Source organism: Cynoglossus semilaevis, chromosome 13 (assembly GCF_000523025.1).
Source record: "Cynoglossus semilaevis isolate Cse_v1.0 chromosome 13, Cse_v1.0, whole genome shotgun sequence".
NCBI lineage: Eukaryota > Metazoa > Chordata > Actinopteri > Pleuronectiformes > Cynoglossidae > Cynoglossus > Cynoglossus semilaevis.
Window position 1 is genome coordinate 12,278,973 of NC_024319.1, and position 25,313 is coordinate 12,304,285.

A 25,313-nucleotide genomic window follows, 5' to 3' on the forward strand; every position below is an offset into this window, starting at 1 on the left:
TTTTGTGCGTAAAAACCAAGGACTGTTGGCCATGTGTCACCATTCACATATTAGAGACAATGGACAGACAGTGTGTGGACCAAATGAACATTGATGGTGTTTACGTGTCCTATTCCTGCAAATGTATTTAAATGCTGCAAATAAAGTCAGAACTTCCTTAAATAAAACAAACAAACAAAAAGACAACATTTCCCCAGTAGTACAAATTCACAGTTTATTTTAAAACTTTACTAAGAAACACATGAAAAACAATTAACATTAACCTTAGTATTATGTTACATGTCCATTGGACCCATTTTAGTTCTTTATGTGTTGCAGAATGTTTGCAGATTATGTTTCAGGCCATTTTGACCCTCCTGTATTGAAAAACTTTAGTTCCTAAATTTCGTGTTGGAATCAAAAATGTGTTTTATTATCTTTTATTTTTCTCTATTTTCTAATTTTTCCACAATAGAGTAAATCTACTATAAAGTTGAATGGATTTACTCAGTACAGGTCAAAAAACCCACAACATATTTCATGTTCATGTTGATGTTTCAGTTACTTTATTTTTATTTTTGACATTATATAAGGGTTTAGGACACAGGCATCCAACAGTGTTTCCAGTACTATATAGTCATAATTCTACTGCTAAGAACTGTAACGGGCTGTACATAAACCTGCAGCCACATGAAAAATTCCTTTTCTGGATCATAAACCAGAAGAGTTACTGTTTATGACAGCAATTCTTTTAAAGATGTGAGATAAACCCATTTAATGGAGGAACATTATTAAATACACGACCTGACTTGATTTTTACAAGTTTATTGGATTAATGCTGTATTAAAATAAAACACGCTCAGTAATATTGAAGCCTATAATAACTACATTTTACGCTGCCACACTGACTGCTTACCTGCATTGTTGTTTATGTTTACAGGCTACGGCTTTGTGGACTTCGACAGCCCTGCAGCAGCCCAGAAGGCTGTGGCCTCCCTGAAAGCCAGCGGAGTCCAGGCACAAATGGCAAAGGTAGGATTCAACCTTCACTTCACACACTGCTCTTAACTGAGACACTTGGCTTTCTCAGAGTCGGTGTAAATTCCAGATGTTTTTAACAACAATTAATTATTTTATTTGCAGTTGGTCAGTGGTTACAACGATGATGTAGCAATAATAAACTGCTTATTATTCTGTAAACCAAGCTACATAACAGTAGCATTAGATACTTGATTTGGACCAAAATCGACTGAGTTTTTGGTTAATGTCTTAGTAGTAATGTGGTAATGATGGTCATGGCTGGTTATTCAGCATAAATCAGTCTAGAAATTCCCAGGTCTGGTTGTTGATACTGTATGTCCCTGGGAAAGACAGTTGACTCTAAAGCTATGATCACACTGCAGGCACTGCTACGTTATGGAAAAACGAGTACTACTTAAGAACTTACTACTACTGCTAACTAACCACTGGTGGCCACTACAAGAAACAGATGACTGCAGAAAAAAGAATTCCGTGCAGAAGTTATACGTACACATTCAGATAGACACTTGGAAACACGTTATACTACATTAAACAAGTGTGTGAGAGGGAAAGACACTGAATGGCCTGCGTTGCTTTCACATTTCCAGGCAGTATGACACCATGCGTCCTCTCACAATTGGCAGTGGATTGCAATTAAAATGTGACAATCTTCCTGCACCAGGAGCGTCCCGTTGAATTAAAACAGCAGCAAGCCTCTGAGCAACCTCTGCCTTGCTCTTCTATTAAACCCTTTTCATTAGGCTTCCATCGCTTATTTTGTTTCAAACGGCTGTAGGAGGCAGTGTTGATGTGTTTAGCTGTTATTAAAGAGAGAGAAGCCCTCGACTCCTTGGAGATTAAGTTTTCCGCAGGGATGCCAGAGAGGCCAAGGAGTCGATTCCAAATGAAATTACACAGACTTCGTACTGTTTCGTGAACTAATTATGCACAGAGCCGCTCGTGTTTTGTCTAACTTTCTGGAATCTGGGTACGACAACACAGTCAATCTCACTGATATTGTATTCCCAGCAACCGTTTTATAAGACATGCAATTTAAATGGCTTTGGTTAAAAAAAAAAAAAGAAATGTTTTCAATGGGGCTTCTCCCAATTAGACTAACTCATGTCTCTCTCATTTCTACATCGTCTACGATGGTTGTAAGAATTTCTTCAGCAAAAAAAGAAGAAGAGAAAATATTATTTTGAAAGCAAATAATATTAATTCCTTTCCATTTTAAGGAATACTAGACCAACCTTGAAATGAATTAATTAATAAACTTGATACAAATATTGAAATAGATGAATAAAGGCCTAAAGGTCTGAACAAAATTTGAATAAAAACAATGAAATGTCTGCCAAACTGTCTAAATCTGTTTAAATCTTAACTAAATGTCAACACCAACATTAGGGTGACAGGTAATGTACAAAACACTGTTACTGTGGTACAGCGGGTTGTGACAGCAGAAACAATTTCCTTCTCTTATTGCTAACTTAACAACTACATCTGTGCCATAAAGAATAGCGGTCAGACTTCCTCGCTGCCTCACTCACTTAAAAAGACAGCTTTTTTATCAAGAGCTGAGTGTGAGAAAAGACGACTTGACAAGATGGATTACAGTGAACGCGGGTGTGATAAGAATTTGTAGGAAGGATGTGGGCTGTGTGTGGTGCCTCACAGCTATTATTCTTCATACATAAATTAGCAGGTTTGTGCTTTAAAGAATGTTCGACATGACCAACCGCTCGTTTTGCATTGACTCCAGGTGCAGTTTTTTCTAACTTTGGTTGATTTTTGGACCATTTTGATGAGAGTAAAAATAATGACACTGAAGGCTTGTGCTATTTGTTTTGATTGTATTTTTTTGTACTTTACACTCCATGATCACACTGGGTAACAATTTGGAAAATGAGCTGAAGGAAAGAACCTCTTTTAATTATGTTTCAATTAATGCTGTCAAATTATTTAAAACTATTTCTAATTAATTAGATTGAATGGTAAAATCAGAGTGAAAAATGACACCAGGTAGATTTGTGTGTTTCACACCTGATTCTATTGGTGACTTATCCAAACAATATTGTTTGCTTCGTAGAGGATTATAGTCAATCCTGTACATCCTTCTGATGGCTTTTAGAACCCGTTGAGAGTGACATTCAATACTTCAGTGAAACCTTTGTCCTCATTGGTCTACAGTCCATGGCAATCTATTTGACAGTTGTCAGTCAGTCAGCCTGTCAGCCGTAGTCTTACTGATTGCCCTTTTCTCAGTTTGGCTGGTGTGATGCAAGGCGGGTGTCTCACCTGAAGACGAATCCTCAACAGATGCATGCTGGGCATTTAGATGACTTTTGTGAAATAAAAAAAACTCTTCCCAGTAGTACCTGCAAATAATGTGTGTTTGAGCCAAAAATGGTCTTTTCTTTTCCAGTTGAAAGATGGCTGCTGTTTGGAAACCATTTTTGGGTTTGGTGGTGGTTGTGTTCCAATGTGACTCTGTTGAGTCTGTTTTCCAAATACAAAAATGAATGAGTCACTTTTACATTTTGGCCTCTTGAACTTTGTGTGCAGAAAACAAGCATTATTAACTGCCAACGTGTGTGTGTGTCCGCAGGGCCAAGGTCACTATGCTAATTAGAGAGATGCTACCACTAGCAGTGACACCTCACACCTCCCTCTGTTTTCCTCTCTCTTTCTTCTTCTCCCCTGGTCCTTGGCACATCCTGTCTTTCTCTCCCTGTTTCTCTTTTCTTTTTTTTCCTTTTAACTTGCTTTCTCTTGTCTTCATTTGACCCACTGCAACCTTCTCTTCTCATCCTCCATCCTCTACTTTTCCCTCAACTCCTCATCTCTGTGTGTAAGTGTTTATGTGACTGTGTAGGTGGACTTGTATTAGTGTGTGTATGTGTGTGTGTGTGTGTGTGTGTGTGTGTGTTTGCTTGCCTCCTCCAGAGTCATTAGTTACAGGGTTGAGCAAGGACACAGAGTGAAGGATAGAGAGAGAGAGAATAAAAGGGAGTCTGTGGGATGAGAAATGAAAGCTTGCAGTGATTAATAAAAGGGTGGGACAGAACACACACACACACACACACACACACACACACACACATACGAAGTTGCATCAAATGGCTGTCATTTATTGGTCTTAAACGAAACTGTAAACATTGGTTGGCTCAGCTGTCCATCCATTTGTCAATCTGTCTTTCAAGTGTAAATAAAAATATAACATAGGAGGAGACGGCAGAGTAATTGCACCATGGGAGTTCCCTCAGCGGTGTTGGCCTAGCTGAAGCCCTGTATACTAAAAGTCATATTATAGAGTATGTTTTTAAGTCTTTATATAGAGAGTCTGGCCTCAGGTGAATTACATCTCTTCTCCTCCGCCCGTTTTACTGTTACACACTCACATTTAGAACTAAATATTCTTCAGCGTAGTAATCTATTGGGATGGTAGTCATCTAAGACATCATCTAAGAGATCATTAAATGCTTTCTAGATGAGCAGGTGGATTTAAAATATTATCTTGGATTGTACGAGCAGGCACTGGAGGCAAACCGACACTGGAGGAATCTGATCTCTCTGTCTTCCCTCCGTCAGATATTATGCTGCAGCTTTTTGTAGGAACTTGAGGCATTTGACAGATTTATTGGTACATCTTATTAAAAAAAGAGTTACGATACTGTCGTCCAGTCCCAAAATGGCAAAGGCATGGAATTTTTTTTTAACAGTAACAAAAAATCTAAATGTAGTCACTAATTGATGTGCAGATGCGTTCAAATCCCCATTGAGTCTACCTGCCATCAACAGAACATGTGACCTGCGCAGTGCCACATGTTACGATGTATGAAAAAAAATGAAATCTAAACACGAGCTTTACAGACTGGTTAAGACGGAGCTGTGGTTCTATACGTCTTCATGTTGAGAGAGGTCAAAGGAGAAACACCAGACAATTTGAAACTGACAAAAATGTTACTGCAACTTAGAGAACCTCTCTTCAAAACACAGACAAGCTGAGAGGCATTTCAGAATGAATGGCATTTTAAGGGTTGAGGCCGGCAGGCTGCAGTGGACTCAGACTCACCAACTCTGGACAGTTGAAGAGTGGAAAGAGCTTATTTTGTCTCCTGAATCCATAATTCTGATTTAGCCACAGATGATAGACAACAGTCTGCAGCACAGATTCAAGGTTTAGGATTTGAATTGCCTTCACTGGGTAACGCAATGTAACAAGACATTGCCAGTAATGACACAGTGTCAGAGAAACAGTGAAATAAACAGATCAAATTCAAAAGATTGAGTAAACAAATAGCTAAAGTGGCTAACGCAGAGTGAAAAAGGACTGAGATTAAACATTTTCAAGGTCAACACTCAACTTGAAATGTAAATGTGGTTAAAAGTCACAGTTATTTAGCAGAAAAGGCACAAAAAATAGAAACAAGCAGATTTTTGCAGATTTTTGACAAGACGTGGCCAGGGGTCTACAGTTTTCAAGGCTGATGAATAGCTGGTGAATAACACTGTACTCCAAATTTGCGGGGCCTGGTTTGGAACTCATCCTGACAGCATTCAAATGAGCATGAATTTATGACCATACGATCCATAAAAGTAATAAAAAAGATAATAGTTGATCTAACAGTAGGAGGTGAAGGGCAGGATGAGTCCTAACAGGAGCAACAGAAATATAAAGTCAGTAAGAAGGATATGAAAAATCAATTTGAATGTGTTGTGTTGTACCTGTGTATTTAATGCTCACATTGTAACTTTGGAGACATTATGTCTGCTTATTTATTACATTTGAAAACCATACAATATAAGACCTGCACAGCTGTATGACTCCAAAACAGGAAAGCCATGTGTTTGCATCGTAGCTCAGGCAGGTACTTCACTATGCGTAATGATGTACAAATACTGCTATACGATTTTAATTAATATGATTAACTTTGAGGAATAAGGTTTTAAATTCAAACAAGTGCTCCCAGCAGATTCATTCATTCTGTGACATCGCGAAATTGGTCTCACTCTGTTTTCATGAACATGTTGAACCCTGTGTGATGTGTCACAGTGCTAATTTGTGATGACAGGTTTTCTTTCTTTAGAAAGTGCTTGGCCCTGTACTATGTGTGATGCAAATGCAGCTGAAGACTGTGTCACATCCGTATGTAAACTATCTTTTCAAACAGTCCAACCATGAGTCCCATTAGTAACATGATGTCAGTTGTCCATAATGGGTTTTTTTATTATTGTTTAGAGAATTCTATTTTCTACTTTATGATGTTCTTTTTTTCCCCTCCCGAAAGGGGACATCCTTGTGTCTGGTTCAAGGCACAGTTGACATTGTAAGATACAGATAATAAATCACATTTGGTTTAAAAGTGGAGGCCATCAGAGTGACCAGGGACGTGTGTGTCAGTGCATACTCACCAAACCCAGAATAAAAGTGCATGGAAGCTGTGTGCACAGGTTGAACCACTCTGTCTGGACCTGTGCCTTTTTGTGAGTCAGGACCACCTCTGGTCCAACAAAAGCAGAATGAGGACAATAAGGGGAAGAGGGAAAGAAAGGGAGAGAGTAGGAGGGAGCCCAGTGAGTGAAACCCAATCGAATTAAATGTAATCTGGCCTGAATGTGCACAACCATCAGCTGCTCTCCAATCTTATTAACCCTGCATTACCAGCTGTGTGTGTTGGGTACGGTGTCTTGTTACTGTTTGGCTCCAAGGAGGGAGTTGGAGGAGTTAAATGGACGAGTGAGGAGAGAAATGAAGAGATGGATGTTAGGGGGAGTAAGAGAGTCATGACAGAGGGATAAAGAAAGAAAAGATAAATATAAGCTGTGGGTGATTAATGTGCCTCTTCGGCATTGCTAATGAGAAAATATTTCTTGTCATAACAGCGATCATGATCATTTCTTTTGACATCCTTTATTTTGGTGCATAGTGTATTCTACCCTCTAAACGGATTACAAGTGCAAAACACTTACTCATGCAATGCTGCAACCACAATTCAAGTTTTTAATATATGGTCAGGCTCTTGTGAGATAAAAAAAACGCACCTGCGTAGTAAAATCAATAATTTTGTGCTTGTTTGTTTCCTAATTTATTTATTAATGTAGAAATCAAAACAGTACGTTTCATGACCTTAAATGATCTCATTTACTTTATTGTCAAAGAAAACGTTGTATGCCTTTATTTTAGAATTAGAAACAGTAATGGCACTAAACTAAAAATACAAAGAATACATTCTGTCAGTTTTATTGTATGATATTTTTTAAGCACGTCACCTTGATGTTTTAAAAAAAAAGGTCCAGCCTAAGGCAGCGCATGGTAATTTAAGAGATATGCAGCTAAAAGCCACCCATTCAATGTGTCCTGACTTAGAACTACTTTATGCAAAGTGTTAATTAAAAATGATAATTCAAGCATTCAAAAGAGGATCTGGAGAAGAAGAGCTACAGAAGACAAAAAACAGGGGGAAGGTAGAGACTAAAAAGAACATCAGGTGTTCTGAACAGCTCTGTATTCCTTGAGTACACTGTGAGGGAATTTTCTACAATAATAAAGAGCGACTTCTCTGCTGTTAATACCAAAATAAAAAAGTGAGGACATGGATGAGGATTATCAGAATTAGTCTTAGCCCAGTCTCAGAGGCAAACATTTGCCTCTATGTTATGAATACAATTTTGAACTTTGTTTCAGAAGAAAATGTATGTATTACATGTAGAAAACTGTGATATAGGTGTGAAAAAACAAAACCAAATGATAACACATCACAACAACCATTTCATTTATTAAATTATTACATACAATGTAGAAAGAGTAGTTTCCAAAATTATATTACATGTTTTTGTTGAATCAGTGGTTCTCAAAGTATGGGACGGGCACCATTAGTGGGAAACAGAGACATGACAGGTGTGGTGAGACAAACAGGAGAAGAATTTGCTTCTTTTTTTCTCTTTGAACTTTGTGCTAATTGATGTTATTGATTTTGATTCATTATAAATTGTGTTAGTTCAATAAATCTGTCAGAGAAGCAGGTGGAGCTGGAAAATCCCCACTTGTTCAAAGTGGGGATTTGGTAAAGTAATAACAGTTCCAATGCTGTTGTGGCAGATCATTTAAAGAGAGAGAAGAGAGCTGCACATTTTCTGGTAGAGAACTGTGATACTGAAGTGTTCATTAACCCAGAGGTAGCACACAGTAGGATCTCTGTGTAGGTCTAAGTCCTAGAGGTCTCTTCGTCTTGAGAAGTTCAGAAGAGGTTTCACCTCACATCAGTTCTGACTTGAGGTGGCTGAATACCTGAGTAGAGAAGCATTATTGTGAAAACAAAGCATACTGTAGGCAACATGTGTTGACCTGGGTCGTGAATGGGGCAGTTGTTGGTGTGGTCACAGCTGACCTTCTGAGTCCATCTGTGTCATTTATGTGGGAGATTGTTTTGTTTTGTTTTTTGGGAAGAAGGAAACTCAGGACCAGCTTGTAGGATATCACTTTTTATTTTTTAAAATAATGAGCTGATATTTTTTTCCTCCTGATAAGGAACTGCTAAATGCTGTATTTTGATGTTGCATTAGGATTAACTCTTATTCTGAGTGATGTGAGAGACCACCTAATTTAGGACTATGATTTTAATAGCACTTACATTATAAATATACCTGCTTCCCATGGTCACTGATCTAATGTTGTGATCTTTGTGATGTATTCCCTAACTGCAAAACTCACTGCAAAAACAGATTTAAACTTTTACTTGTCCAAACAAACACTTAAACTCTCTCTCTGAGGGAGTTCATAATAGATTTCTAAACAAATTCACTTTCTAACGCTCTGTGAGTAAATGTGTTACATCTCCATATCTCAACAAAACAAATTGCAGAGAGAGAAACATTTCAAAAGCCATTTCTTTTTGTGAATAAAATTAGATAATGAGTCTTCAGCCTCATTGTGTTGAAGTAATGTGCTTATAAACTGGTAAATGCTTCATTTATTAATGAAACCCTTCAAATTGAGTGTCACCCCAGTGCTGCCCCTCAGAGATCGGAAAACAAAGAGGAGGGAGGAAAAAAAATATTGAGGAGAAATGAAGTGGGCTGCTGGAGTGTGGGGGTGGCGCTCGGTTTGATGAAGCCAGTTTAAGAACAGCTCTATGAGGACAAAGATAACTGGAAAACACCATCAAATACCTCCCCTCTCGTTCTCTCTCCCTCTGTGGTATTAGAGCCATTGAGTGGGCTGCTGGTGTGAGGGAAGGGTGTGTGGGAGATCGATGGAGGGGGTGGGTGGTGGGAGTGGGAAGCCCAGACTGTAGCTAGGGAGGTTAGAGAAAAGGATGGAGTGAATATGGAGTGGGCAGCCTGAACTCTGAAAAAGGATGAATGCAAAGGATCAAGGAGAGGGAGGAAACACAGAAAGGAAATAAAGAGGCTAAGAGGAGAAATACATGGATAGAGGAGGAGTAAGAGGGGAGTGCTGCACTGAAGATCTATTCCCCAAACACTCTGAGGAATACAAATTAATGAAGTCTATTAATGCTGCTGCAATAGGCTGACTGAAATGCCCTCTTTTTTATAGTTACACTATTAAGTGCTCGCTCTGATTGGCTGCCCGGCCCTCGCATCTCTCATTGTTATTGGGGGCCAGGCGCGTTTGTTGTTTGTCATTGGGCAGACAGCAGAGTCGGCTAGATTCACAATCCGATGGCATAATTCAGCCATCGATCAAAGTTTGTGGACAGCAGTAGCCAAACTGCTCCCCGAGACAGACAGAGAGAGATGAGAGAGAGAGACATGGGAAGAAAGTAGGGGAGAGAGAGAGGGCTTTTTGGAGGAGTACAATATCACAAATCAAATGCTGTAACCTTTTAGTGCGTCTGAGTCTGCACATGCCCACTGAAAACCAATGAGGCTCTTTCACTAGCTGTGATCAGATGTCTGTCTTTTCATTTGTCTGTCTTGTTTGTTTCCTTTCTTTTTTTTTCTTCCTCGTCGTTTCTCCTCACACATCGAATCTCATCAGTTTCTCCTTAAGTTTCTGCATCAGGATTTTTATTGATCCTAATTTCAACATTCGTTAAGCCAAACACCATCAAATTCCTCCTGGCTCATCTGAGATTTATTGACAAGCGCACACCTTTTGTGTATTCTCAGATTTAAAGAATGTGCTTATAAATATACAAAGCTACAACTTACTCTCTTTGTGCAGACGTTCATGGAGAAAGAATCAGATGGAATTTTCTCATTTGAACAAAAATAAATAAATAAAATGTACAAGGGATTGAGGATAAGTCAATACTTTCTGTTTCAGGCAAAGCAGTATTTCCTGACATTTTTTTTCTTAGAATAAAAAAGTACTTCCTGATGTAAATCAATCTCCTGCTTAACTAAGCACCGGGAAATACTTGGCATGTACTCATTATTTATTGGAGTTTTAGAACCATTGGAACTCAAAGGGTACATCAGCAAAAGAGCTTCCCTTCACTGCAAATACAACAGCAAATACAAGTTATGACCTTATAGACGTAACAGTTAATGTGCTGGCCTGCCTGCGGTCCAGATTGTTTTCCTATTGAAAATGACTGGCACATCATGAAGGGGAGAATCATCATTGACAGCCACAGGGTATTCAACATGTTAACTACATAATTAACATATAAAAGTGCAGTGCAGTTCAAACAAAAATATGTGCCACTAGGTTTTAGTGAATTGTAACCATAAAGGCAGCAGGTAACATTTAAACAACTAAAACAAAAAATAGCAAATTAGGCAATATTTGTCATATTTGCATACAACACTAACTCTCTCCATAGGCAGCATAAAATGGGTATAAAAATAGTAAAAATGTCAACAATATATCAATAATCATAATACTTATTGGCTGACTGTAGTTGTGAATCGGAGTGTGCATAGATATTAGTTTTATTTACATTTTTAATTGGTTGACAGGTTATGTTGCTCCTCTAAATTGGATCAGTTTAGTCTTATGGTACTGCAGGGACCCTTCAGTGATAAAATATGGGTTGGTTTGTGGTTGGTGCTCAAGTGATTAAACTTTAACAAGACTCTGTCTCTGGAGGCAGAGACAGTGAAGCTGGGGAGACTTTAGGAAGCATGTTAGAGCCTAATGGCTTGGTGAAAGAGAAATGATGAGGTTTTGTAACAGGTGAAAGGAATGGATGCCCTTGGTGGAGGATGAGATGGTAATGAGACTTTTTTTTTATTCAACCATGTTCTTGGAATGGCTTTCTTTAACCCTATGGTGACATATGTGTTTTCAAGCATTCTAGGCTTGAAGACAACGATGCATCGGTTTGAGCATATGTGCATGTAACAGACACAAAACACTCCATGTGTGTGTCTTATCTGCATCTGTGTGGCTGCCCTCTGGTGTTTGCTGACTCAGGCTGGATTTTCCCTTCTAAAAGTAAATAACCTAGGTCCTTCAAGCTGTCAGCTGGCCCCTCTGTGCCCTCGTCCTGACATCTGAAGATGGGGCCGAAAAGCTGCACTCTCATATGAGGAGCACAGCCGCACACACACACACACACACCACAGTATTATTTTCAGAGAGTCCAGAAGAGAAAATACATTTCAAGAAACCATGTTTTTCTTTTGTGCCAGGACATGGGGTGACCTCCTCTAAATGTTGTGACATGTTGCTTTGAATGCATCTTGTGTTGCACAGGGAGTCTTCTTCAGCCTGGAGCTTGCAGGGAGAGTCAGCTTCTACATTTTCTACTGGATTTTTTGTTTTTATTAACAAAGCATTCCTTCAGTGCCAATATTTAGATTTAAGATTCACACAAATCATTTCTGTGTGGTCAAAAATGTTAAAAACAAACAAAGCCACATGAATCCAACAACAAATGAGAATGTATTGTTGAAACCATACATCATATTATCATTTTTTTATCCATTTACTTCACTGTGTACATCTTTCCACGACTTTTCTCCCTGTTTATTTTTCTTTATTCTTTTAAACTCTTCCCCTCAGGCCTTTCTTGGCTTTAGAAACAAATATTTATACTGGCAAACAAGTTGAAACAATAAAGTTGGAAGAGAATTTAGATTGCAATAATTGGAATATTACACAAGCCGGAGTGGGTCACTAATGTAGTTTGCTTATTTTTGCTTGTGCCAAAGCATAAACAAATTAAGTTTTAGTGGTTAAAATAAATGTGTGTCTGTAAAAGCTTTCTGTTATTCAAGACATCGCTATCCAATAGGAATTAGACCCAAACCACTGGAGCTAATGGAGTTAGCCAAAGATATGACGAAAGTCCAGGTCTTCGGTATTTTAAAAAAATTGATTCATTATAACAAATTAGAGGATAGAGTGCATACGTAGCAAATTTTAGTAATGGCTTTCCCTGAAGAATTTATTTTTCTATATATTTTTTGGTTTAGTGCAAGGGTAACACACTCCAGGCCCGGGGGCCACTTATGGCCCACAAAGTTTTCTTACTGGTCTATGACTAGATGTTAATGATTGAATGATTGAATTGCAGTAATTCTGTTTTTTTGAGAATGAGAAAAACGGTCTGTTTACACTACAGCACGGATTCTCAAGGTGTGGTGTACGCAAGCTGCCACTAGGGGTGCACAAAATAAAAAATGTGTTGTCATTTTGGAGTGTTTTTTTTTTTCCACACAATGAAGGTGTGTAAATAAACATTTATTTGGTAAAGCTTAAAAAGCTGACATTTAATCAATAAAATAATTCAGGCTGTGTTGCATTTTTTAGTGTGTCAACCCAGTTGGGATATAGAAGGGGGTGTGACTGCACTATTTGTTTTTTATATTAAACATCGAACACTGATGTAACTCTTCAATAAAAAGACTATCACAGCAGTGGTTCTCAGCAAATTGAGGTTTGGGACCCATGGATTAAACAGGTTAAACAGGTATAGGTTTAAACAACCCTAAATAAATGACATGTTAAATTATGTTTTGAACAATATGTCCAATTGCTGAACCTGGTTCCTCTTCAAATATTGTGACATTTATGTCAGTTGTATTTTTACCCACTTTTTCTTCTTGTCTTACTCCTCTCTCCCTTTCCTCTCTCTGTCTCTGGTACTCTCTCTCTCCAGCATTGCCCCTGGAGGTTAATCCCTCTGGTTTCAAATAGAAATAACCATAGCAACAGGCCGCAGCTTTTGAGGTTTGCATCAGTAGGACAAAGACATTGATCTGGTTGAAATAGTATCAGGTGGAAGCAAATATGTGCATGTTTGAGTGTGGTTGTGTCTGCTGAAGTTGCCTATTGTCTGCTCAGTCACTTGCTTAACACCGTCTACCAAGCACACATGCATTTGGGGTTGTTGTTTTTATTACACTGTTAAGCTACTGCAGGGGTATGCATTAAAATGATAAAGATAAGAGTGTTGACAGAAAAAACGCCTGTCAGAAATACAACACTAAGTTGAGTGGATAATAAATGGAGTATTCAGGTTCAAGTCTGAAGGTCTGTTATTTTCAAGACCTTCGAACCACATGGAAATTTTATGAAGAGAGAAAAACTTAGACTTAGCATTTCAACGACCACAGTTTTCTATCCTTCAGTAACAAACGGCTGCTTCTCATTTGTTTTAACAAACAAATGATCAGTACAATGGATTCATACGAGCCAACGACGGTGGAAAGTTGTTGGACATTTTAGAGTTTGCCTGAATTATGATTGCACTCTAATTGTTCTTTAGAACCCATATTGTCCTGACCTTGATAGGTGGATCGCAGCCCGGCGGCTGGTGACAGAGGGTCACCCGCTGAAGTATACACCAGTATACATCTCTTATCTTATGCAGGACTCAGAAGAGACCGGGTGGGTGGACACAGGCAGCCTCGCTCTCTCTTATACAGCAACTAGTTTGTGCTGCGAGTGTTATATGTCCTTGAATGACATGTCGGTTTTACTGCAGTGCAGTTAAGTTGAGACGGAGGTTGTAGCCTTTGTCTTTAAGCCTGTTATTTACAGCCAAGAGCAGAGAAACACTTTTTCACTTCTCACCTGAATATAAAAAATGTTAACACATCTCAATGCATGAGCTGAATGACGTACTTCAAATCCAATATTTCCACTGTTGATCCAATACACAACCAATAAACATTTTACATTAGTGTGTGTACAAAAAGGTTTCTGTTTCACAGAAGCACTTAGAGCAGGGGTGTCAAACATACGACCCGCGGGCCAAAAACGGCCTGCTGGAGTGTCTAATCCAGCCCAGTTTGAACACTCAAACACTTAATACTTGATAAAATTGTTATTATTTAATTCATAATTAATATATAATAATAAATATCTAATAAACTTGTACTTCTCTGCATGAAAACAAAGGGGAAAAACATGGCCTTATTGTAATTTATAATTTATTTCAGCGTGATTGTACTGGTCCGGCCCACTTGACATCTAATTAGGTTGCATGCGGCCCCTGAACCAAAATGAGTTTAACACCCCTGACCTAGAGCTCTGATACAATCTCAACACCCAGCATGTGTTTGTGGAGGCTTCAACTTCAGGTCAGACGCCTGGCTTTGGTCAGTCCAACCTCACCCAGTGTATTAAGGAAATCTATGACTGACAATAGTCAAATTGATTGTGATAGACTGTACAGTTCATCAATCACTATTGTTGGGGATGTCTTGATGTGTTCACAGATGGCAGACAATTCACAGATGCACAGTAATGACTAAAACCTCCCAACTCTAAAAAGCAAAATGTTATGTTGTACTTTTCCATATTTTTCTTGACATTCTTCATATCATCAATTTAATCACTGGAATTTTCCCCAAATGATAACAGTTGTGAACACATACATCTACCTAACGGTTATCTGTCTGGTGTTGATTGAACTTTAATAGCATTACAAAACCTTGGTGACCCTATGGAAAATTTGGATTGTTTGATAGCAATATGGTTGTTTTGACACTGTTTTAGGAAAATCTGTAACATTCAACACTTTCTCTACATTGCTCCCAACTTTAAAATTTCAAATTAAAAAGCACTTCTGCTGAAATTTCACCACACAGGTTTTCACACTGCATTTCACCACACTAATCTTGGCAATTGTGCACACTGTGTAATACGACACAGTGAGAGAAAAAAAAAACCAACTATGGCCAGAATTGAGTGAACCTCTTTCTTTTCCCTCTAAGCCGATGTGATTCTTGCGTCTGAGCCAGAGCTTTATTTTTTAATCACTGCAGTGCTGAGAGCACAAAACTTCTCCTCCCATTCGCTTTGTGAGAACTTTTTTAATTTTGCACTTTCCCTCTAATTTGTTTTCTCTCTCACTGTGGCTTCTAACTTTATTTTCCAATGATTTGTGTGAGGGGAAAGTCACCAGAAGCAAAAATCGATTTAATGTATTGGAAAACTTCATTCTAGTAAGTGATGGAATCTCAAAGGCCACCTGCCTTGTAACACTCTGACAATTAAAATGTGATTTTTAGAACCAATTCCACATGTGTAATTTGTAGATTTTACCCCTTTTGTTTAAAGAAAAAAACTGAAATTGTGAAATTCTCCTGGATGTGTTACCTTCAGTGTTATGGAAGGTGAAAATCAAAGACATGGAAAAAAAGGGTTAGGGTACTAGATTTTTTAAAAATATATTTATGACTTTAGTTAAAGAAACAAAACTGCTAAGAAGGAAAGGTGTGATGTGTCCCAAAAGTGGGAATAAGCTTTTTTCATGGGAAATGCGGCCCCTCAGTCATAGAGTTTCAGCTGTGGAATCATTTCTGACTTTATTGTTTCTGTTAATCTACGGGAATTTAATGCAACTCTAGTAGGTCAAGAGTTGTACTGCGTGTGTGTGTCTTTGGGGCCCTTCTTCAGATCATCTGTCTGCATTCCAGGTAATTAGACTGGCCAACAGCTGAGGCCCATTTCCTTTGAATACAACATGTGTACATACAAAAGTGTGAGGGAGAAAGAGAGGGAGGAGTGGGTTAGATTTGTTGTCAACACTCTTTTAGATGATAACAGTTTTTACATGACCTTGAGTTCTGAAGTTATGACACGTTGCATTTTCAAACTGATTTAATTCAACAGAATAAGATCACGCTGGCTAACTTCTCCATTAAGTGCTACCTACGAGAACAAAATTGAGCTACAATCTAATTAAATTACCATTGAAATGATTCCAAGTATTATGGCACAAATGTTTTGAATTATCATTTAGGGCAGAATAATTTATATTTCGTAAAAAATGTCCTCATAGAGCCTGTCTAAGGTCACAGTTAGGGCCTGTTGCCATATGTTAGACATGCTGTATGTGAGACCATAAAGGTTTAAGGTTATTGTTAAACTTTGAATTGAACCTGTTCCAATTTGGTGTTGAATCACTGTGTAAGAAAGTGAAGACTAAGTCATAAAACTAACAACCATGAAACCACAGGAAATGACCCTACTCAGGAATTAGACCCATACTCAGGAGTTGTTGTTTGTGTGGTTAGAATTCAGTGTAAAGATGGAGAACCAAACATAAATAAACAAACTGGAGAAGAAAGAAAATATGAAATCACAATCCCTGTAGAAAAGTATTTGGTTTAATATGCGATTGATTTTGACAGACATTCTTTAATCAAATTATAGAAATATAATGGATTAAAAAGGTTTCGTTTTCAGCCCCTCCCTCTTTGACCCTGTTGCATGGTCTCAATTTCGGAGGAATCAGGATCGGCTGATTGGTTTTAGTTCTGGACGGCTGGCAGACAAGCAGCCAGCAAACTGGTCTGCAGCAGGAACTGCACCCTGGCTGTGTGATAAATTACTGGCCATTTAATACACACAGTGAAGTTGGTGTGAGGACAGAAAAAGATAAGGCGGGTTGACGGAGAAGGGGGGAAAAGATGTGTTAAAATTGCACTGACAAAACAGGGGCAGTGGAGATCAATGTGAAAATGAAAGAAAGGCAGCTGTGGTGTGTAAATTAACAATTGACTTTAATCATAGCTGCATGTGTGACCGGAGAATTTTGTGTGTGCATGTGTGTGTGTGTGTATCTGTAATCTCCATTATCTAGACAAGCCCCTCTCATTGCTTCAAATGAGTCATGCAGAGTGTGAAGACACAGGCAGCGCTGGGGAGCAAGGGGGAGGAAAAATGTTCTGCCTGTCACAAAATTGAATTAAACATTGAAACATAGACGGTCTCTCACTTTGTGGAGTGTGATGCCATTCCTTTGAATAATCAGGCCTACTTTACCACTCTCACAGCTGCTACAGAGCCACAGAGTCAAAAACAGCTTTTCTGCTTCTGAATGTTTTTCATGAGTGTGCTATCATTCCCAAAGCTTTTATTAGGGGTTTTAATCATCCTTTAGCGTAAGTTAAACCTTTTAAAGGTAAGCTAGGCTAAATTAAATGGTCAATTGACCATGGAACAAGCTCAAGTAGAGTGCCCTAAAAATGTATTCATTGTGTCGAGAATGAAAAGAAAATGTGACACTGGGCTGTTTCCTTTTTCAAGCAAGTTTATATGGTTTTCAAGGATTCCACACTTTGGGTCAGGTCCTTGCTAGCACTTGGTGTTGCTTGTTTCTTTTACAAAGGGACAAAAGCAGCAGTGTCAGGATGAAACACTACTGTGGAAAAGCAGCACAGCATGTGTATCTTTTCAGATGCGTACATTTTCCACCTCACTGTTTATTCCCATTGCAAATTGTCACAAAAATTTATGCTGTCTCAAGTTTAATGCTATTCTTTTGTCAAATTAAGAATTCAAGATGGAGGCCTCCACAATTTTGAGGGGCCGTGGTTAAGAAAGCAGACTTGGGTCCGGAAGGTTGCAGGTTCGAATCCACTGTTCACATTGGTGATGGGTTAAATGCAGAGGTCACATTTCGTTGTGTGCAGTGGTGTGTGTCACAATGACAAGGAGTTCACTTTCCTCCCTCTCCATAAAGGCTAGTGTCACAACAAGAATATGGCTACTTAACAGAATATTTAATGTTACATTTTGTGATGATAACATTAATTATTAGTTGCAGCATTTTGGTCATTACTCAGGAATATCTTAAAGCATAGCAAAGGGTTAAAATGAGATTACTCACAGGTTTTCTGGAGCCAGTACACATCTGTCTGTATCTAAGCTGACTGTCATTACAGTGACCTTTAACTGGGGCAAAAACCTGTGTACATTTTTTCACAAAACCTTCATTAACCAATGACAGAGTGAAACAGCAGTCGCCCAACATCCGCTGCCTTGTAGCAGCGAATGACCACTTTTAATGATGATGCATTCAGTGTTGATTTCACTCAGCCTGTAGTCATCATCATCATGACGATATGGAAACGTGTACATCTCCATGGCTAATGAAACCCGAGGGTTTTCAGACTTTAGGGTTCATAAAGTATTTATGGTATGTTCATTAAGTATTGATTAGACTGTTAGAGAACATTTCCACTCCCAGACAATCACTGCCAAAGGTTAGAAATTTGCTTGAAGTATGGGCTAAAATGCAGCGAGAGGAGGAGGTGATAATGGAGGATAAATAGAGGAGAAGATGAGGGTGGTGGGGTGAGGAAAATGTCACACGTGAAAGTGGAAACAGCATGAACATGCCATGAGGAGAGAAAGAGCAGGATGAAGGGGGAAATGTCTTTAAATATTAATTGAGCATTCAGATAGCATTTTCTACAGCCAAGCCACCATTATAGGAGATTAGGTTTTAATCTGAGGGCGTGAATAGCACGTCAGGAAAAAGGAACTAGAAGGTAGGGATGTGATCGTGAGAAAGGAAAGAGCTGCAGAAAGAGAGAAGGTGGGCGGAACGACGGCCACATAGATGGGGGAATAGATGGATTAAAAGGGGAAATGAGGAGGATTAAGTTGGAGACGAGCTGGAATATAAAAGGAAGGAATCAAATGCACAATTAACAGAGACTCTTATTTCTCTGATATACTGCTCAAATAATTCCACTGCCTACATCATTGCCTGATTCATGTTTCATTTATCTCACATCAGTTTCCAACAATTAAATATTTCTCATCAGAACTTCATTTTTTTTCTATTTTGATTTACTGCAAACCACTTTTTTTTACAAGAAATAATATAAAGAATTATCTAAAAATCATCTCTTTGTTTAAAACTAAACCTTAAGGAAGAATGGACTAATAGTAACTGATTTTTTTTCTGTGTTTATGTTTGTTCATTAATCCTATTTTGCTGACTATATATTTGAATTTCAAGATTCCATGGTCAAATTGCAGCTTTCTGTTCTTATCTTTTTCCAAAACAACCATTTTATGTAAAAGACCAACTAGCAACACCGGTAAAAAATATAAACGCTGTAATCTCTCTTTCTTGGAATCGAAAATATTGTCTTGTCTAGTCAGTTTCTTCTGTAGACAGAACAACGTTTTACACCGTTACTTAACTCTTGTTTCCCCTCCCTTTACATCATATTTCGGCAGGTGTGGTGGTTTTGTGAGGTAACTGGGACGTAGCGTGATGAGAGGCACGACCTGCTATAATGATGCAGCAATGAGGTTTAATGGAGCTGAAAACACAGGCCGACTCGCTGGCAGGCCACACAGAGAGGGAGGAGGCACAGTTGGTGCGAAGCTGTTTCCAGCACATGACAGATGTTACAGGGACAGAGTTGAGTGGAGGAGAGAGGAAAGAGGAGAAAAAGAGGAGTGAGAGAGTGGAGAGATGAAGAGGCAGAGAGGCAAAGAGACAGGGGAGAGAGAGGAGAGAGGGGACAGAGAAAGGTGAGTCATTTGCAACATGCAGGGTGAGATGCCTAAAAAAAACAACTTTGTCCAAATGGAAACTTTGAGCAAAGTCAGGCAGAGTTCATTCACTTGCCACTCCTCCGATGCACTCAAGTCCATACTCCAGAAGGACTTGCAAATAAACGTGTTCTGCAGCCAACTGTGCCTAGAGACGTGAGGCTGAAGTGTAAAATTCCGTGATTATTTTTTTTCTATATAGCCTTTTCCCTGCATTTCCTTAATTTAGGGAAATATTAAAGCCTACAATGAAAATAAAGATAAAGATAAATAAAGATTTTTCTGACAAATTATGAAGATGAAAAAGCATCTAGACTAGGGGTCTCAAACTCAATTTACCTGGGGGCCGCTGGAGGCAGAGTCTAGGTGAGGGTGGGCCGCGTAAGGGATTCCACAATAAAGTTTTTTAAAAAAGTCCTCAAATGTTAACAGTTAACAGTTTTAATGAGTTCTTCTGAACATGGCTCCTCTTGCCTACTCCCTGCTGCCGGATACTTGACAGCGCTTCTTTTTACAAATCTGAACCACATTTGGCTTGAGAGAGGAAGCAGTTGATACCCTCAGTATGGCTTGAAGATGATCATCAGTAAGTCTAAGACCTGTACTTGGACTTATTGAAGTTCAGCTCAGGGAAGTTGGGGGTCAATTCTCTAAAAAATTGCCCATGCTTGTTTGCTTTTCCACTCATCTCCCTGAACTTGGCTTTGAGGTCAGAGTTGCATTGCAGGTCAATGAGCTCCATTTGAAGCACAGGAGGGGCATCTTGCACATGAAGGGTAAAGGGGTCCGCAAAAATTTGAAAAGTGGCTCTGTGCGTCTTGAAGTCTTCAAATCTGTGATCAAATTCCTTCTGTAGCTTCAAAATATCATCAACATATTTCTCACCACTGAATGGTGTGCCTGCATCCACAAGTGTCTTGCATGCTGGGAAATGGCAAAGGTTTGTCTAAGAGAGCTGGGCTTTCCATAACAAAAGTTTTGTGGAGAATGCTCTCACGTTGTCATAGGCAGCGCTGACGAGCTGCCCCTGGCGTCATTTCCGGTTTGTGACGGAGCGTCCTTTAACCCGGAGAGCTCTCCCCGCTCTCTAGCCAGAGCGAGAGGCCCCGGTCGGGGAGTGTCAGAGCAGCTACAGGTGCTCCGTCACACGCTTCTATCTGTAACAGCAGCGTACACGATAAACAACCCGGTAACAGTCGCCGTTCTTTTTGCGCTTGATCATGACATTCGTGGTAGAAAGTTCGATAGATGGCAAGCGCAAAGGCGACTGCTGTCTGGCTGTTCATTACACGCCGTGCTGTTGTTGCAAGCGTGAAGTGCACGAAGCTAGTGTAGCTTAGCCCAGCCCCGACAAGGGACGGCGCGCGGGAGCTTGCTGATTCGGAGGTCCACTTTCTCCGCGGGCCACACTAATATTATACCTTCATATTAAGGTGCGGGCCACAAAATATTGTACTGCGGGCCGCGAGTCTGAGACCCCTGTTCTAGATGAACAGGTGAAAAAGTCCTCAGCTACAGTGAGAGTGTGCAGCAGTGCCTCAGGTTCACTCCTCATTCATCAAAAATCACATCAGATTATTGACACATTTTTGTTTTTTCCCTCAGTGAATGGATACAAAAGGCCTCGTCATAATCACAGTCTATGGGTCAAACAGTTAAAGTCATGCTGACGTTATGGCATTAACCCACTTTTGGGTCAGGAGCCACTATGTTAAAAACATTTGCCCTGAGGAATGACTGCAGCATTAGCATAGTGATGAAGAGTTTGAAGAAACTGGTTCTCTCATGGAGGGAATGTACAGATAGAACGGCCGTTAGAGAGATTGGACTTTGGTCAGTGATATATTATCACAGCAGTTGGTTATAGCTTTTTACATTATTGATGTTTTTGTCTGCTCACATACATTCACTCACAGGCACATTAATTCATGCACACAATCGCAGGAGACTGAAGTCAGAGCCAGGAGCCGTGTGTGTGGGAAGATAACTGTGCCACACTGTGTTGGACCCTGTGCCAAAGGAAAATCCCCGCTGACGAGGGAAGATTCTATATTCCAGACTTCTTAGCTAATGCTGCTCCGTCGGGTCTGTGTAACTGACTGCTTCGTTGGCTTTGGTCTGAGGCGGTGCGACCAGGCAGTACCTGAGCTCAGGTCCTGGAAAAGAAAACCACAAATTAAGTGATTTTTGGGTTTGAACTCTAAAAAAATCTGGTCAAAAAGTTCTGATGACGGGTGAGCTTGTAGTCAAGTGAAGATAAACATTTATGGTACTACCACACACCAGTGTGTGCCCTTAAATAAAAAACACATTAAGATAATTGATTTCTGTTGAATGAAACATCTCTGTGACACTTGCGTGCGTCAGGAGATCTGGATCCTCTGCACCGAGAGTATTTCTGTCACCTGTTCTGTTTCACGTGATCATTATTTTTCAGAGTTATATTCAGTGGTCCCTCTGACAGTAAACAACTTGAATGGTAGAGCCGCAGCCTCGTGTGAATCTACTGCTGCAGCCCCAGCTTTAAGGAGGGCTGACGGTCAGCCACATTTCCCTCCTTTCACTGAATTTAATTTGCACTTGAAAGGCAAAAATGCATTTTGCTCGGCACACAGGCCATCTGAAATCCAAGTGTATTCTATAAGAATGTTAATAAATGCGGCACCAGAGTTTGTTTAAGCAGTGGACTTGCTGATCCAGCAGTTATTGACCTGAACTTTATGTATTTTTGCATCAATCATGACATTTTTATTCTGTTTTTGGGGAGACTGTTTATTGTTCTCAGAGACTGGGGCTCATTTGGCAGCTTTACAGACTTCGACTGATTGAATTAAAGGCTTTAAAAACAGCCTTTTGACTCTATGCTCGCTTTCTTTTTCTCCCTCCATCAACAGCAACAAGAGCAGGACCCCACCAACCTCTACATCTCCAACCTGCCTGTGTCCATGGATGAACAAGAGCTGGAGAACATGCTGAAGCCCTTTGGTCACGTCATCTCTACACGAATACTGAGGGACGCCAACGGGCTGAGCAGAGGCGTGGGCTTTGCCAGGTAGCCAGAGACACAGACACAGTTGATGTAGCTTTAAATTATTACAGGGCGGTTGTCTTCATGATATACTGCCTCATTATTAGTAACTGTAACGGTAACTCTTAAATGGTGGTTTCTGTTTATGTTGCATATTATGAGTTTAGATTTTATTTTTGATTATTTGAAATACTTAAATTTACAATTAAGTACTACAAATACATATTTTGTCTAACTCTTAAGAGCTCATCTTAGTAAAATCAACTTTTTTTGACACGATCTTTTAGGCTACAACCAGCCAATCATTATTGGAACATGGTGTCAGTTTTCAATATGTTATTGTACAACACTGTATACCAGTAACTACTACTAAATAAAGTAATAAATAACCTGTTTCCTTTTCACAGTAACAAAGTGAATTGGATGAAACCTGTTCCTTTAATTCAGCCTGTGTTTAGGATGCTGTGCAGGATAGTGTTTTTCTTCAGAGCAGTGCCGCCCTCTGAGAGATTACCCACCAGTATATATTGTGACAACGCAACCCTCAATCATTTTTTCACTGCTGCTGAATTACACCGTTGGCTGTAGTGCTGCTGTGTAACAGGCCTACACATTCTGCAGACATTTCCTAATGCTTGTTGTTAGAGTCAGAGTCATAAGAAAAACAACAGGTGAGAAACAGGTTTGTAAATAATACTAATTCCAGTGTCAGAATACACACCTCGACCATTTTACATAAATACAACACTGAAACAAAATATAGAAAAGGAGGTTGTGTTTAAGAAAACAGCTGTGGAAATGTAACAGACCACAGCTACTGTACAAAGAGAAGTCAAAGTCTGACACTAATGGACCAACCTTTCCAAACACTTTTTTAATCAGACACTCACTGAAATGATAACATCTGTCTCAGAACTCTTTGAATTACTCTTGACCTTAACCTCAACAACAACGGTGTGTAGACAAAGTGTTGATAATAACAGTTTTGATTCAGTTTGATAAGGATACCAAATAATGTGTTAATTAGCTGTGGTGATTATTAGCCTTGATCCATCTACAGTGTGTTTGATATCAACACCCACCACACTGTACTGTTGGTGGGAGTTGGGTCACAGGGCTGTTACATTTGTGAACCTTTTCTAAGTGGTTTTATACTGTTTTTGGCTGGAAAACAAAATCCACGCACTTCAGTTTTAATAAATAATCAAATACAAAAAAAACCCCTAACTTAATTATAATGTGTCATATTTTGACATTAGAAAATAAGAGTGGCTGCCTGGAGTGTTCAATAAGCTAATAGTTTGACAAACCATTTTTAGATAATTGCAAAAACCAACCTTATTTGACTCCTGGCCATTTACAACTCAAGAACCTTTTTGCAATAATTATAAAAGTCTACATTCCACTACCCTTGACTATCCTTGGCGTGTGTGTGTTCAAGGGAATGTTTGAGCGTGTCTGTGTGTGTTTGCTCTTCTCACTTACACCATGGAGTGTGCCTGTTATTAGAATCCAGTCAGGGGTCCACTCTGGGTCACTGACTGTGTAATGGGAACCCAAGACACAGTCAGACACACATTCACACACTTTTTGTCCCTCCTTCCAGTCATTGTGTCTATCACACAAAAAGTACACAAAGACACACACAAATACATATAAGAGCATACACACACACACACACACACACAGTATCTTTTGCCTGCCAAGCAGGCAATTAGTCCTGAAGCAGTGATTGGGTGAAGGCAGCTGTGAGGACATGACACTTCACTGTTTGTTCTGAATGAAGCTTTTAAACCTGGACAAAAGAGAGGAAATACCGTAGGAAACAAATGCATGCACACACTAAGTCACACAGACACATTTCCTATTCCTGTATAATAATCTTACATTTCCATTTATCCATTTATTTTTTAACCTTTTAATTCTTTTCAGGGTCACGGCGTAGCTGGATCTAACAGGGAGGGAAGGTTACACCCAGTCAATCACAGGGTCACATTCACACTGTGAATCAATTTAGAGTGTCCAATCAGCCCTAATCCTTAACCTGGAAGATATTAACGAGAGGGAGGAAATCAGAGCACACAGAGAAAACCCCTGCACACATGAGGAGAACATGTAAACTCCTGTGTAGTCTAAATCTAACTATGATTTCCCTTATTCTAACCCTTAATCCTGATCCTGCTTCTAATTTTGAATCAAAATGACGATATTTGATCTTTATCGCTCTCTTTTTTTCTCTTTCAGGATGGAGTCAACAGAGAAGTGTGATGTGGTTATCCAAAATTTCAATGGAAAGTTCTTGAAAACACCTCCAGGCATGACAGGTATGAGTTAATCATCAACATAATAATAATAATAATAATGATAATAATAACTCAGGTGTGTGTTGCTGTGAATTGAGACTTTTTTTTCTTCCTTATTTCTCATCGTACAGTCCATATCATTTCACATCAGGTCATCTGTGTATGCCAGTGTTAGACCCATTTGATAAGAAGGAGAGTCAATTACTGCAGTGATGTCTTTAAGAATAACAGCTGCAACCTGGTTTTCCATCTCCTT

General features: G+C 39.3%; 1 protein-coding gene across 12 annotated transcripts in view; it reads left to right on the forward strand.

The window, feature by feature from the left end:
- LOC103388619 (RNA-binding motif, single-stranded-interacting protein 3) overlaps positions 1–25,313 on the forward strand; it is a 147,954-nt gene that overhangs the window by 89,863 nt on the left and 32,778 nt on the right. For all 12 annotated transcript variants that reach the window (XR_003051525.1, XR_003051522.1, XR_003051523.1 and 9 more), the window contains 3 exons: positions 920–1,011; positions 22,621–22,778; positions 24,999–25,078. Coding sequence is in view for 1 of the 12 variants with exons in the window: in XM_025061668.1 (XP_024917436.1) it covers positions 920–1,011; positions 22,621–22,778; positions 24,999–25,078 (330 nt within the window). In the remaining 11 variants the exon portion in view is untranslated. The remainder of the gene's footprint in view (positions 1–919; positions 1,012–22,620; positions 22,779–24,998; positions 25,079–25,313) is intronic.